The sequence below is a fragment of the Equus quagga genome, chromosome 9 (genome assembly GCF_021613505.1).
Source record: "Equus quagga isolate Etosha38 chromosome 9, UCLA_HA_Equagga_1.0, whole genome shotgun sequence".
Taxonomy (NCBI): domain Eukaryota; kingdom Metazoa; phylum Chordata; class Mammalia; order Perissodactyla; family Equidae; genus Equus; species Equus quagga.
This window is the reverse complement of record NC_060275.1, coordinates 29,048,426-29,063,587: the sequence shown is the minus strand read 5'-3', so window position 1 is coordinate 29,063,587 and position 15,162 is coordinate 29,048,426. Positions and strand designations below refer to the sequence as shown.

The following is a 15,162-nucleotide window of genomic DNA, read 5'->3' as shown; positions in this document are numbered from 1 at the left end:
ACACTGTGGGCACTAATCGCACAGAGAAGGTGAGCGCCCTTAACCTAGGATGTCTTCTCTAATTAAGACTCCTCTCCAAAGCTCAGTGCCTCCATGAAGGGATCCAGCTCTAGTGATCTCTCCTTCCTTGAAATTCCTTCTGCTCATACTCTTGAATGGCTCTCAATCTAGGCTGTACATCAGAATAATGTGGAGAACCGGCCGCCAGACCTATTAGATCAGGATTCTCACCACCTTCCCTGCACAGGTGTCTTTAGAATTACTCCAAAAGTGACTCTAAAAAGCAGCCAGGGTCGAGAACCACTGCTCTACTCATATCACCCAGCCCATGATGATATCTTTAGTACTGCTAATTGCTGTATGTCTACCATCTCCACTAAACTGTCAACAACCTGATGGCAGCTATCTAACAATTCCATCTCTCCAACTTGACAGCATAAGGCTGAACTCTAACAGCTGACAGGACAACTGGCATCCCACCGAAAATGTACTTAATGTGGAATAAGATGTTGAAATGAGGATGCTAAAAGGGTGTTTCAGTGAGTCTAAAATGCAAGAACCAGAAAGCATAGGTCAAAGAGGTTTTAGAAAAATGGATAGGCTAATAATACATTGTAGGAAAATGATCTTTAAAGAAAAGGATTTTTAACCAACTAAGAATTCATTCATTCATTCATTCATTCGTTTACTTAGTGCACCAGATACAGTCTTCAGCACTAGGGATAAAATGGTAACACAAGACAAACATGGTTCCTGAGTCCTAACTTCAGAAATTCCTGATAAGATTAAACAGACAACTACAATACAGTGTAATAAATGCTCCAGTGGAAGAAAGAGAGACAGCTATGGGCACATACCAGAGAGGCATGTGACCTGATCAGGCACTGCATTCCCCTGGTCAGATTTAGTCCTTAAGCTGAAAAGCCTGAATTAGGTGTCATCACTTTAAACAAAATTCAGTACAGGTGACCATTTATTTTTATTTGATCATTATTCTAAGGAAGAACATACATCTACTGCCGACATGAAAATTCTACTCTGGGTAACTCTCTTCACAATATAACAAGGTGATTTTCTGGTATAAATGTGTCTTATATGAATTTGGGCAGCATTTCCTCTTGATAAGCTATTCAAGGCTTATGATTTGGCCCTGATTAACCTCCAGGTTGAGGGAGGCCTCAGACTTTGGGCTGTGAAAGATGAGCTTCTAGAATCACTGACTACAAGGATCAGCAACCCTAGAGGTTCAGCCCAAACACCATACCTGTGTCCTACGACCGTCATAGCTAAAGCCAGATAACAGCCAATGGGCATGCCCGCCTTAACAGCCTTCAAGAGAGGATGAAACGTGGGTGACTCTGTCATGTCAGGCACAGTGCTGCAGAAGGGAACAGCTGGGCAATTCTGCTGTGTTCCATAATCATTTTTGTGCAGTTTTAACCTCAAGATCAAGTTCCAGGCCCATTGGTTAAATGAGGTCTCAGGTGTCTCTCCGTAACGAACAATACTGGCCAAATATGAAACCTAAAACAATTATTTATTTTAAACCACATTAGTCACATACAAATTAAATCAGTAAGCTCACCCACCCATTTCCTTTTGTGATCAACCACGCCCTCAAAAGAGAGGACCTGCTGCTTACTGGTACTCAGTGTTTGTAGGACTAAACTAAAGCAATTTCTCACTCACAACTGGCCACTTCTGCTTACTTGCTAGTCACTGTGTAAACACGAACTGACTCAGCTCAAGCAAAAGACTAACAATGTAAAAGCTGGTACACAACAAATGGTGTGCTGGTAAATAAGTCTACCAGCCAGTTGGGGTGTGGAGGCTCACTTACAGCATCTGCCAATTTTGGTGGTGTAAAAACTCCCACCATGGTCAATATCAAGCTACCAACAGGTTAACAACCTGAGATGGAGCCAGTACAAGCCTGCTCCAGCACACAGTTGCAGCTCAACTCAAATTGCACAATTATTAAAACAGTCATATGCGGACCACTTCTTAAATAAAAATCTTTATCCAACCACAGAACTCAAGTTCAATATCCTAAATTGCCAGTAATGCTCTTGGGAAATCTAAGGGTAAATACTGAAACTTTATCCACCCCAGCCATTTATAATAAAGATTTATGTTCTCAATACAAAAGAGAAGGAAATACCTGCTTCATACTTTCAGAAAGAAGTCCAGCATACGGCTTCTGTGCAAGGTATTTCTGATATGCTTCAAGAATCATTAAAGCCACTTCGGCATGGACTGCTTGATCCAGATGCAGGGTACCCTTTTAAGAAGAAAAATAATCTCTAACATGCCATCTTGATTTTTTTTTACCTTTGAACTAAAAGACCAAGTAGAAAAATAAAAAAAAAAAAAAAAAAAAGGATCGTGGATGCAGAAGCTAAATTTTCCAAAAATCACATCCCTTAACAATGAAGTTATAAAATGACAACAGGAAAAAAAAATTGAAATCTTAAAGAACCATTACACTGCATCTAGACAGGTCTGAACCTGAGTGACTCAGGACCCCAGCCACAAAAGCTATCTTTGAATGTAAAACCCCCACCCTACTAGCTCTATAAATACTTGCAGTTATAAGTTTAAAGGCATTGCTACAAACTAGGAAGATGTTTAATTACTGTTAATTAAACAGGAAGATACTGAATAATTTAAGTGTACATTCCCTTTTCTTATTCTATCAGTGAAAATATATAAGATTCTCAACAATACAAGTAAAATATTCCTTCAGGAGCTTGAAGTCGCCTATCGAATTTCCCAGCAAATCTTCCTCTGGAACCCAAAGAAATACATTCCTTAACCCTCTCACAGAAGGTGACTTTCCTAACTCTAATAAAAGATCAAGGAGACTCTCAGAGAGGAGTCTTCATGCATCTCTCCGGGCGGAGGGGACTGGGAAGTTCTGTTCATAAGTCAGAGAATACGAAGGCGGAGAACAGTCCCCCACAGCGCTCACCCACCAGTGCTTGAGTAAGAGAAGACCCAGACGAACCCGTGGGGAGACGCAGGTGGAAAGGGACACCCCGGGAGAAAAGCTCCCTGGGTTCAGTTTTATCTTTACAACCAGGGGTCATGTTCATGCAAACCTCATAAGACGGCTGTGAGGACAAAATGATTTGCTCAGAACAAAAGCTAGCAGAAAGCTGGAGAGGGCCAAGTATTCTCCCATTTTCCCTTTAAAATGTTTAAATATTTTGATCAAGGGGCTAACTAATAAGGCCCAGGGTACAGAGGCAAGAAAGGTTTAACAGTCAAAATCACAAACATGGCATCTTCGGAGACACATCATAGGCAGCAAACTCTTAATAATAAACTATTATTAATAAAAACTACCGCCAAGTACTTCACGTGTGCCAAGAACTGTTCTACATGTTTTATATGTCCTAACTTGCTGAATCTTTGCAACAACCCTATGAAGTAAGCCTATTAATATCAATGCTTACAGATGAGCAACTGAGGCCCAGAGAGTTCAGGAAGCTTGCTCAGGGTGACCTAGCCAGGAGGTGGCAAAGCTGGGATCAGAACCCAGGCAGGCCGGCTCCAAGCTCAGGCTCTTAAGCAATGCACAGTGTTTCAGAGTCAAATTTGGCAGTGACATGCAAGGTAAAATGCAGGAGGAAGAGGAACCAGAGGCAGGAGAGGCAATCAGGAGGAACTGCAGTCAACAGCCAGAGATGAAACAACAGATACAAACAGCCTACGGAAAAACGGAAGAATTTTCAATGTGGAACAAGTTATCTTCATTTAGAGGATGCTCACTCGGCAAAACAGAATTAAAGAGAAGATCCTAACCTCTGAAACAGCTAAAAGAATTTGCAAACTTTGCAAACGATACTCGGAAGCGTTAATGCTTTAAGGAAAGTTTCTTTAAAACTGATGTATGTAGTTTGTCTTTTCATTTTGTTCACTGTTTCCTTGGACCTTGAGGGTATGATGTTAAGCGAAATAAGCCAGAGAAAGACAAATATTGCATGATTTCACTCATATGTGGAAGATAACAAATACATGGACAAAGAGAACAGATCAGTGGTTACCAGAGGGGAAAAGGGCTGGGGGATGGGCAAAAGGGGTAAGGGGCACATATGCATGGTGACAGACAAAAATTAGACTACTTGTGGTGAGCATGATGAAATCTATTCAGAAACTGATAAATAATAATGTACACCCAAAATTACACAATGTCATAAACGATTATGACCTCAATAAAATTACTGGGGGAAAAAAAACAAACTGATGTATGTAGAACCTCCAGTCGCTAGGGAATAGTTTTAACACATACCTGTTCACCAAATCCCCAATTTAGTCCTTCTAGAATCACACAGGCTAATTTATTCTTCACAGTTGTCAGGTTATAATTCAATAACCAATCCCGAATCACAGCTATCTCAGAAGCAGATGGTCGCCAAAGATATAAAGGCAGTTCTTTAAACAAGTATAAAGAAACCTTATTTAAAAGAAAATGATAATAATTAAAATCAAAACTTAAAAGACAATCCTATATTACTACAATATTACATTATTAAACTGCTTGCAAACATTTTTCTCCAAAAGGAAGTAGGGTTTGTTAGATTTTTAGACGAAAATAGACACCATGGACAGCCAAATGAAATGAATATTAGAACTGAAGGTACAACAAAAGCACATTTTGCTATTCTTTGTAAAGCTCAATCTTTTCTTACATGTCAGTTGGTATACTTCCACTTAAGGAAACCACCATATCAAGACCCAACACCATACCAAGACCCAAATTTAAAGTCATGATGAATGAAGAGACAGTCATTCACTTTACAAATCATTACAAAAGGATTTACCACTTTAAACAGTTCTTTCTTCTATTTAAGAAGATATTTTTAAGAAGATATTTTTCTTCTATTTAAGAAGATTTAATTAAGATATTTAAGAAATATCTATTAGTTTCCAAGCAATCAGGGGAGGAGGAACAAGGAGTGGATAGAGGTAAAGATGAAACAAGATCAACCAAGAGTTGGTTACTATTGAAACTGGATGGTGGATACCAAGGGATTCATTATTATATGTATTTGGAAGACTCTGTAATAAAGTTTTTTTAAATCCTGTTTACAAAAAGTCTATATCATCACTTTTTAAATAACATCTATGTGTGCAAATTAAGATAAATCTGGGTTCACTTAATACAGTTTACTTTAAAGGAGACTGATCAGAAGACAATTTATTTTATAATGTCTAGAACAGTGGTGTCCAAAGGAAATATAATGCACCACATATGTAATTTTAATTTTTTATAGTTGCATTTTTTAAGTCAAACGAAACAAGTAAAATTAATATTAATAATATATTTCATTTAATCCAATAAGTCCAAAATATTATCAACAGGTAATCACTACAAAAAATTATTGAGATGTTGCATTATTTTGTTCATACTAACTCTCTGAAACCCAGTGAGTATGTACACTTACGGTGCATCTCAATTTGGACTAGCCACATTTCAAAGGCTCTACAGACAACACAGGTCTAGAATATACATACTAGCATTTTTCAGGTTCCTGCACTGCTCCAAATTGGAGGCAAAACAAAATATGAAAGAACAGTAGAAAGAATAAATTTTAAAAAGAATTTTCCATTCTTTTGGGAGTGTGTGCATTTAATTAAATTTTCATGAGGATTTGTTAATAAATGTCTTGAATATCCTGAATAAAACGGTAAAATAGTAATTTTAAAAATAGAAAAATCCTGGGGCTGGCCCCATGGCCGAGTGGTTAAGTTCGTGAGCTCTGCTGCAGGTGGCCCAGTGTTTCGTTGGTTCGAATCCTGGGCGTGGACATGGCACTGCTCATCAAACCACGCTGAGGCAGCGTCCCACATGCCACAACTAGAAGGACCCACAACAAAGAATATACAACTATGTACCGGGGGGCTTTAGGGAGAAAAAGGAAAAAAATAAAATCTTCAAAAAAAAAGAAAAAGAAAAAAGAAAAATCCTACTTTACCCTGTATCAGAAAAAAAGAGCAAAATAATGGTACTAGAACAATAAGTATAGCAATGAGATCTATCCAGAAAAGCATCTATCCCAGCTACATAAATAATGGTCTAGCATACAACTGCCCACCAAGAATGAAAGTGGGGCTATCATGAAAGACCCCAGGGACATTAAAATGCTAACATGGGAATATTATCAACAACTCTATGCCAATAAATTCAATTCATTAGATGAAACGAAAAAATCCCTTTAAAAACAAAATAAAAATACAAATCTGAACAGTCCTATATCTGTTTAACAAATTCAATTTGTTATCAAAAGCCTTCCCACAAAGAATACTCTAGGCTCAGATGATTTCACTGATAAACTCTATCAAACATTCAAGGAAGAATTAATAGCAATCTTACAAAAACTCTTTCATAAAACAGAAGAGGAGGGAATGCTCCCCAACTAATGTTATGAGGCCAACATAACTCTAAAACCAAAACTTAACAAAGACATAACAAGAAAATAAAATTATAGGTCAATATCCCTCATATATATATACATATATATATATATATATATATGCAAAAATCCTCAACAAAAAATATTATCAAATTGAATCCATCACTACATACAAAGATGATCAATTGGTTTCTATTCCAGGAAACAATGATGGTTTGACACTGGAAAACAGTCAATTATAATTCACTACACTAACAGAAAAAAAGATAAAAATCATAAGATCATCTCAATGGATGCAAAAAAACTACTGAATACCCATTCACAAAAAAACTCAGCAAACTGGAAATAGAAACTTCCTCAGCCTAATATAAAGCATCAATGAAAAACCTACAGCTAACATTATACTTAATGGTGAACTTCTGAACTTCTTTCCACTATGATAAGGAACAAAGAAGTGTCTACTCTCTCTACTTCTATTCAATATTGTAATGAAGGACCCAGTCAACGCAATAAGGCAAGAAAAAGAAATGACTAGAAAGGAAGAATCCTAATAAGAATGCTCAACAAAACAGGACTTAAAAGAGTGTATTTTTAAATATATGTATGCTTTTACTGAAAGTCAAAAGAACAATAATTTTACCTGACAAGGATATTAGGAAGATACACGGATTTCACTAACAAAAGTAGAATGTGTCCTCTGAATGAGCCCATCTTTGAAATTATAAAATAGGCCAAGAGAAACATATGATATCAATTTGCAGGTTGTCATCCAAACATATCTCTTAAGTTCTACACTTTGGGATCTCCCAAAAGGCTTGGTCTTTATCAAGAACTATTCCTAACCCAGAGGAATCCCCATACATTTAAAGCACATAGGATGTGCCCTCTCAAGACAGGCCTCTAGAACAGGAAGTTATCTTCAGACACACCCCAAATGTATCAGTGAATGTTTTGGGCCCTAGGGCACAACTCATTTCAAGGCTCTGGGGCTAGGGTCTGACTCCAAACCAGCCCAAGGTCACAGTAAAAATATTCAAAGCATCTGAAGGCCACTATGGAAAACAGTATAGTGGTTCCACAAAACATTAAAAATAAAATTACCATACAATCCAGGAATTCCACTGCTGGGTACAGACCCAAAAGAACCGAAAGCAAAGTCTCAAAGAGATATTTGTACACTCACGTTCACAGCAGCACTATTCACAACAGCCAAAATCCAAGCAATCCAAGTGTCCATCAACGGATGAATGGATAAACAAAAGTAAATACATACAGTAGAATATTAATAAGGCTTAAAAAGGAAGGAAATTCTGACATATGCTACAATACGCAAGAACACTGAGGACATTATGTTCAGTGAAATAAGCCAGTCACGAAAGTATAATACTGTATGATTTCACTTATGTGAGGTAGCTAGAGTTGTCCAACTCACAGAGACAGAAAGTAGAAGTTTGGCTGCCAGGGGCTGGAGGGTGGGCAATGGAGGGAATGGGGAATTATTGTTTAACAGGTACAGAGTTTCAGTTCTGTAAGAAGAGAAGAGTTCTGTGGATGAATGACAGTGATGGTAGGTCTCAAAACAATGTGAATGTACTTAATGCCACTGAACTATATACTTAAAATTGGTTAAGATAGTATATTTTACATTGTGTATAATTTACCAAAATTACATTTTTTAATGTTAAAAAAGTACCATGTACTTTTCCAAGGAAAGCAGGATATATCATTTATTCATTAGGAAAAAGTATGTCTCATAAACCATTCTTTCATTGGAATCTGCCCCCTTATGAATGTGACGAAGCAATGATAGTTACCAGTCATCTATCCTACAGGGATGATACAGTGACCATAAAACCTAAGGGCCCTTTACAAATATAGGCCCATAAAAAAATACTATCACTTTAAACACTCCTCTTGAAGTTATAACACGTGACTATCTGCCATCAGAAAAACTCACACACTGCAGCCTTATTATAGATGATGAAGAAAATCTTCATTAAGTATACATTTTTTTTAAATAGCACATCCATACAATGGAATACTATTTGGCCATAAAAAGGAATGAAGTACTCATACATGGTACAACATGGATGAACCTTGAAAACATTACACTATGTAAAAGAAGCCAGTCACAAAAGGCCAAATATTGTATGATTCCATTTATATTAAATGTCCAGAACAGTCAACTCTGTAGAGACAGAAAAGAGAGTATAGGTTGCTTAGGGCTGGAGGGCATGGAGGGACAGAGGGTGATAGCTAAAGGGTCTGTGGTTTCTTTTTGAGATGATAAAAGTGTTCTAAAATTGACTGTGGGGATAGTTGTACATATCCGTGAATATACTAAAAAGCATTGACTTGAACACTTTAAATAGATGAACTGTATGGTATGTGCATTATATCTCAATAAAGCTGTTTTTAAAATCTACATAAAGACTACAAAAGAGTGTGACAAATGACAAAAATAAATGTATGTGTCTTGCTCAACTTAAATCACTACTTTTAATTTTGGTTTTGGTTGATTTAAATAGGGCCTTCTTTCTTAATCAGAGTTGTTTCTTCCAAGTATAAAATATAAGAATTATGAAAGCCAAACAAAATTATGAAATAAAAACTATTAATTAACTATAGGCTATAATTAAAGTAAATACCTGTTATTGAAAGAGGTAGGAAAGTCAGTTTGAGGAGATTAAAGAGACACAGTCACAGCTTTGTTAAGCAGCAGCTAACCCCAAGCAGGCATGGAGAAGAGCACAGAGCCTGGGACACAATAAACATTCTCTTCACCCTGTTGAGCCTGTGACTCCACTCCCAACAACCTTACTATTTTTCTCATTGCTCCATTAACTCCAGGATTTAGAAGGAAAAAAAAAGCAAAACAAATAAACAAAATCAGTGCTCTTACCATTCCAACCTGGTCAATGGTGTCTTGAACTCTATCCAGTAGGACAGAAATTATCTCAGGGTGAACAGCTGTGATGGCCCCTAAAAGCTCTCGACCAACCTTTGAAAAAGTCTCTCTGGTCGACAGGGTGACGTAAGATACCTAAAAGTGTGAGGAGGTAGAGATGGCACTTTCAATACCAATTAGCAGTCAAAACATATTTCCATAATTTATTTAGGACATTTTCAAGTTAAGTAGAAAGAATCTCACATTAAGCCTTGGTTCACACTATGTTCAAAAAGATGTCAGAACTTCAGAGAGCTAACTGCCCACCCTGAGGCTGGAAGGTGGGAGAAGGAATGGAGGGAAAAGGCAACTATGTAACAACAACTTCAAGTGCTGGATTCAGGCAGTATATCCCAAAGTCTGTTAGTAGCAATAATATACAGTCGTGTGACACACAATGACATTTCGGTCAAGGATGGATCGCATATACAACGGTGGTCCCATACGATTAGTCCCACATAGCCTAGGTGTATAATAGGCTAGACCATCTAGATTTGCATAAGTACATTCTATGACGTCCATATAACAACGAAATAATTGCTAACAATGCACTTCTCAGAAGGTGTCCCTGCCATTAAGTGATGTGTGACTGTAGTCCCTTTGGTGTAAAAACTTTTCTAAATTTGAGGAAATAACTGAAATGATGAAAGTCAGAATGTATTTCAGGAAAATATTTATTTTCTCCCACAAAATAAGATTCCCAGCTACAAGAGCTTCTAAAATATCAATGTTTACAAACTCCTCTTGAACAATGTCTTCCAAAATCCACTGATGCCAATGGCTAACATTTTTCTTAAAAAAATACAGAGGAACAGCACAGAAAAATAACTGAATAAAATAGAATAGAAAAATGTGTGAGTGCATCCCAGTAAGATTAAGTATTGCTTTAATTTCACATGTGTGTGTGCGTGCACACACGCACGCACACACACACAGAAGAATGCAGTAAAGAATGCAGTAAAGAATTTTTTTTTTCAGGGAGGAAGACTGGCCCTGAGCTAACATCCATTGCCAATCCTCCTCTTTTTGTTGGAGGAAGATTGTCACTGAGCTAACATCTGTGCCAATCATTCTCTATTTTGTACGTGGGACGCCATCAAGCATGGTTTGATGAGCCGTGTGTAGGTCCACGCCTGGGATCTGAACCGGCGAACCCTGGGCCACCGACATGGAGTGCGTGAACTTAACTACTACACTACCAGGCCAGCCCCCAGAATGCAATTTTTACTGTGAGTGCTGATTAAAACACTTGAAACATTATTCAAGAGCATAAATATTACTTTAGCAACAGATCTTGAGATGCCACTTAATGTTAAATGTATGGTAAATGTATGTTAAAATATATATTCTCCCCCTAATATTTTCAGACCATGAAGATAGTCTGGAATTCTAGATCCACCTAGGCCTTAACCTCACACATGGTTACAAAGTACAAGTATAGGAACGGCTTAATAGAGTATGTGATCTTGGAAAAGCACTTTAGATGATGCAGTTCTGTCATGCTCCAACTGGAGTACTGGGGGAAGGATGATAAACTCAGGGAATCTTCTTTGAACATAATTTTACTTGAGTTTACTTGAATAGTTTGGAGGAAACATTTCTATGAAGATAAACAGATAAATGACAGCCTAAATTGAAAATGTGCATAGTTTTTAAAATATACAAAAACTGCAAGAGAGTTTTGATAACCACTTTAGGTTATATCCCTAGATGCTGAGGGGTCCAAAGTTCACTCTCCTTCACCATTAAGGTTGGCACAGTGAAAAAAGCAAGGACCTCATTCTAGCTTGTCATTTTATAGACAAAGAAACTGAAGCCCAAAGTGGCAAAGGATCTCTTCTGATGTGAGATGGGCAATTCACAGCAGAGTTCAAAGAAACCCAGGTCTTCCAGTTCGAGGTTCAGTATTCTTTCCACCACCTCATTTAGACTGGCTTTGAAGCAAGGTTTGCACGGTACTGGCAAGGTCTGAGGAGGGGAGGGCGAGTTAGGGGAAGGGATGTGGGAAACGAAGGACAGTATAAAAACTACGAATGTCAGGAGGCCGCGCCACATTGTCTATTCCTTACCAAAACTCATGCATCAAACGTCAAGACATATTAGGGCAAATGGAACGGGGATGATTCATATTTTCAAGATTCCTTATAGCAAAATGACATTCCTCTGATTCTCCATCTCCTTCCATGAGCGCAAACAGTATAATGTAGTCACATTTTTTTAAAAGCAATCCCAAAAGAATCAACGGATGGACAATCTAAAAGAAAATATTTTTTAGTTGATTTCTAAAATGTAATATTCTAACCTCATATATCTCCAGAAGAATAATTTTTATGAAGTCTTCATCCACATTGGTTCTTCTGGCTTGAGCCATCTGAGCAAATGTAGTCAGAAGGCAAATCTCTTCCGAGCTATTCATGGAAGAAAGACACTTCTCAAAGTTCACAAAATGTTCTGGGTCTGCAAGTTCACATCAAGAACGTTAAAATAGGGAAAAAATAAATATATATCACTTTAATTACTGTTCCAGAGATAAAGAAGATATACAATTAAAAGACACGTAGAAATATTTAAAGATATAAAAGGTCTTTCTTTGTTCCAGAATGGACTTCTACAGGCATCAGGAAGAAGGTTGGGCCAGATGAAATTCCAACTCTAAATATAATACAGACTCAGGTGACATGTAACATCTCCAAGCCTCACTTTCCTCATCTGTCTCAAAAGGTTTTGTTTTTTTTTTTTAAAGATTGGCACCTTAGCTAACATCTGTTGCCAATCTTTTTTCTTCTTCTTCTTCTTCTTCTTTCTTCTTCTTCTCCTTCTTCTCCTTCTTCTCCTTCTTCTTCTTCTTCTTCTCCCCAAAGCCCCCCAGTACGTAGTTGTATATTCTAGTTTTAGGTCCTTCTGGCTCTGCTATGTGGGATGCTGCATCGGCATGGCTTGACGAGCAGTGCTATGTCTGCACCCAGGATCTGAACCAGCAAAATCCTAGGCTGCCAAAGTGGAGCGTGCAAACTCAACCACTCGGCCATGGGGCCGGCCCCTCAAAAGGTTATTTAAGATCAAACGACATGTCATCAGTGAAGCGTTTTGTCAACTGCAAAGCACTACTACTTTTACTAGATGAGAAGTCGTCAAAGGTACACTTGAAGCTACTTGGTAATTGTCAGCCAAATGAATGACAATCTTCCAAATGAAAACTGCTAAGACTGCAAACTACTCAGCACAAACACAGCATTCCAAACAAAAGAGATCTGCCTATAAATGAAATTCTGGCACAAGAAATTAGTGATAACCATGACTGAAATTCTGATAGAGGTATATAATATGTTTTGCCTATTTCTCAGAGGATGCTGTGTGAGCAATATTACATTTTGGCACGTGGGGGCAGGACTGACAAATAGCTTTGCCGTACATGACGGAAAACTAAACGTTGCAAAGGCAAAGTTACAGAAAGTGGATAACAAAGAGTCTCTTTAAAAACTATATTCCCCTGATGGAACTTCTCACAGTGAGAAGGCAACAAGCCAACACTTCTTTCCATGTGTTTACATATTTGAGAAATCAAAAGTAGTCCATCAAACTTCCTGTACTTTCAAAGTAGCTCCAGGGGGCATTTACCAACACAATTTTCATTTCCCATCCCCAAATTGGGTTTGTAATAGAAATTACTATCCAGAGTAATTCAAGAATAATGAAAATTAGAATTAACATTCTAACAAGTCAAAACAAAGTAATCTCTCGAATTTCAAAATTATTACACGTGAGTAGAGAGTCAAAGATTCTCTCTTAGTCCTTCTAAAAGAAAAAAGAATAAAGCCGGGAAGAGAAGAGGGCACACAAGAGCGGAAACACGGATGAGCACAGCGTGGCGAGGCCGTACCTTGGAGCTGCCTCTTGCACTCGGCAGGCGGGAGGCTGGTGCAGAGCTTCTCCAGACTCCCGCTCTCCGCCTGGTGCATGAGGTAGAAGAGCTTCCAGAGCATTTGGACCGACAGCGTCCCGAAGGGCATTTCCGACATAAACAGCCAAATGCCAAGTCTGCATGTTTTAAAAAGAGCAGGAAGAATTTCATGTATCAGTCAACTTCACCACCCTGAGAAAGCAGACAAACCTTCAGCTATGACAGAAAAAAAAATTCTGACGTCATACTACAGCAATTTTCCTAACATGCTTTAGTCATAAACGTGTCAACGATGGAAAACAATAAGAGCAAATACTCACAACGCACTTAGTCTGTGCCAGGCACTGTTCTAAATCGCCTATCATATATATCATCTCATTCCATCCTCACTAAATCCAAGGCAAGTACTATTACTGATATTATCCCCACCTGATACATGAGGCTGCTAAGGCACAGAAAGGGTAGTAAGAGGCAGAGCTGGGTTTTGAACTGAAGATCCTTTTAAGACCGGGGTGACAGAGAGGTCACTTAGATGTGGATGTACATGTCCACACACGTGTACAGGTACATGTGTGCACACAGAGACATGTGCGGTGGGTGGGAGGGGAATCAAAACCCTCCAGCGATTCCTCCTTCATCACCGAATGAAGTTCAAACCCCTCAGCCCTGCATTCAAAGGCTTCCGCAATATGGCTCAGACCCGCATTTCCAATCAGGGCCCTCTCCACATTCAAAATATTAGACCATTCCTGGAGAAGCCTGGAGAGAACCCCCTCCCTCCAAGCTGCCATCCCTCCACTTGTGAAGCCCTCCCCGATGTCCTCCTCAACACTATCACAAAATCCATCCCTACCTGACTTGGGCATGATGGTACCCTTTCCCTTTATCAGTGATTCTCACGCTCTAATAGGCAGAAAAATCACCTGGAGACCTTATGGAAAATGCAGAGTCCCAAGGCCCACTCACAGAGATTCTGATTTTGTAGGTGACACCTGGGGTCCACAAATTTGCACTTTTTACAGTCACCCCAGATGATTCAGACTCAAGTGGTCCTTACACCACACAGTGAGAAACCCCTCAAGTTACTGTTATTTATGTACACAGACTCGCCACAGCAATATGAAAGCAGAAACCAGTTTTATTTATTTTTGTATAAACCATCATGTAACCTAGAGTCTTATATTTTAATTATCCAGTACCTAAACCAGTATCTTGAAAATAACCAACACTCAATAAATGCTTATTAAAATTTTGTTATATAAATTTTATCTCAAAAAAATCTAAAAAAAAGCCAAGGCAGCACTCAAAACTGTTGCTGTATTTTGGGCAAAACTACAAAGTGAACAATTACAAATAAACAAGGCTTAAGAGAAAAAGGGAAATTAAGCAGTGCACGCCTAACTCACGTCTATGGGCCACCAGGCCACTAGTGGCCCAGACCACCACCAACCTAGACTCTGAAAAACAAAAGCCAGACTCCTAACTCCTGAGCAAGACTCTGGCTTCAGTGGGCAGAGCTACTGCACTGACTTCCGGCAGGGTTCTGTACAGGATCTGGTGCACCTCATGAGAATACCAAATTTATGGACACTATGGAGTGCGTAACAAGAGTAGTCGAAAGATAAATTTCTAAGCTCATGTTCTACTTATCTTAGACCCATGCCTTCTGAGTGCCTAAAAGTAGTTAAGACTTAGTCGAGTAGTCCTGATCTTTGTCTAAGTGAGCGGTTAGACTTCAAATGTAAGTGGTAGTTGTTCTTTTGTGGTTTCAGGACCTGAAGTCTTTTATGATTTAAAAAGCATTTCCACATATTACTACATTTCATCCTCGGAACATATCCAAGAGGTTGATGGAAAGGTAGTATCATTAACATCATCTCCATTTTATAAATGAA

The 15,162-nt window shown here is 38.4% G+C and overlaps 1 protein-coding gene across 2 annotated transcripts in view; it reads right to left on the bottom strand.

Annotated features, from left to right (window-relative positions):
- EPG5 (ectopic P-granules 5 autophagy tethering factor) overlaps positions 1-15,162 on the bottom strand; it is a 108,737-nt gene that overhangs the window by 66,907 nt on the left and 26,668 nt on the right. For both annotated transcript variants that reach the window (XM_046671552.1, XM_046671553.1), the window contains exons 11-16: positions 13,247-13,404; positions 11,669-11,823; positions 9,322-9,462; positions 4,295-4,459; positions 2,162-2,281; positions 1,265-1,524 (exon numbers count right to left, since the gene is read on the bottom strand). In XM_046671552.1, the coding sequence (XP_046527508.1) occupies positions 1,265-1,524; positions 2,162-2,281; positions 4,295-4,459; positions 9,322-9,462; positions 11,669-11,823; positions 13,247-13,404 (999 nt within the window). The remainder of the gene's footprint in view (positions 1-1,264; positions 1,525-2,161; positions 2,282-4,294; positions 4,460-9,321; positions 9,463-11,668; positions 11,824-13,246; positions 13,405-15,162) is intronic.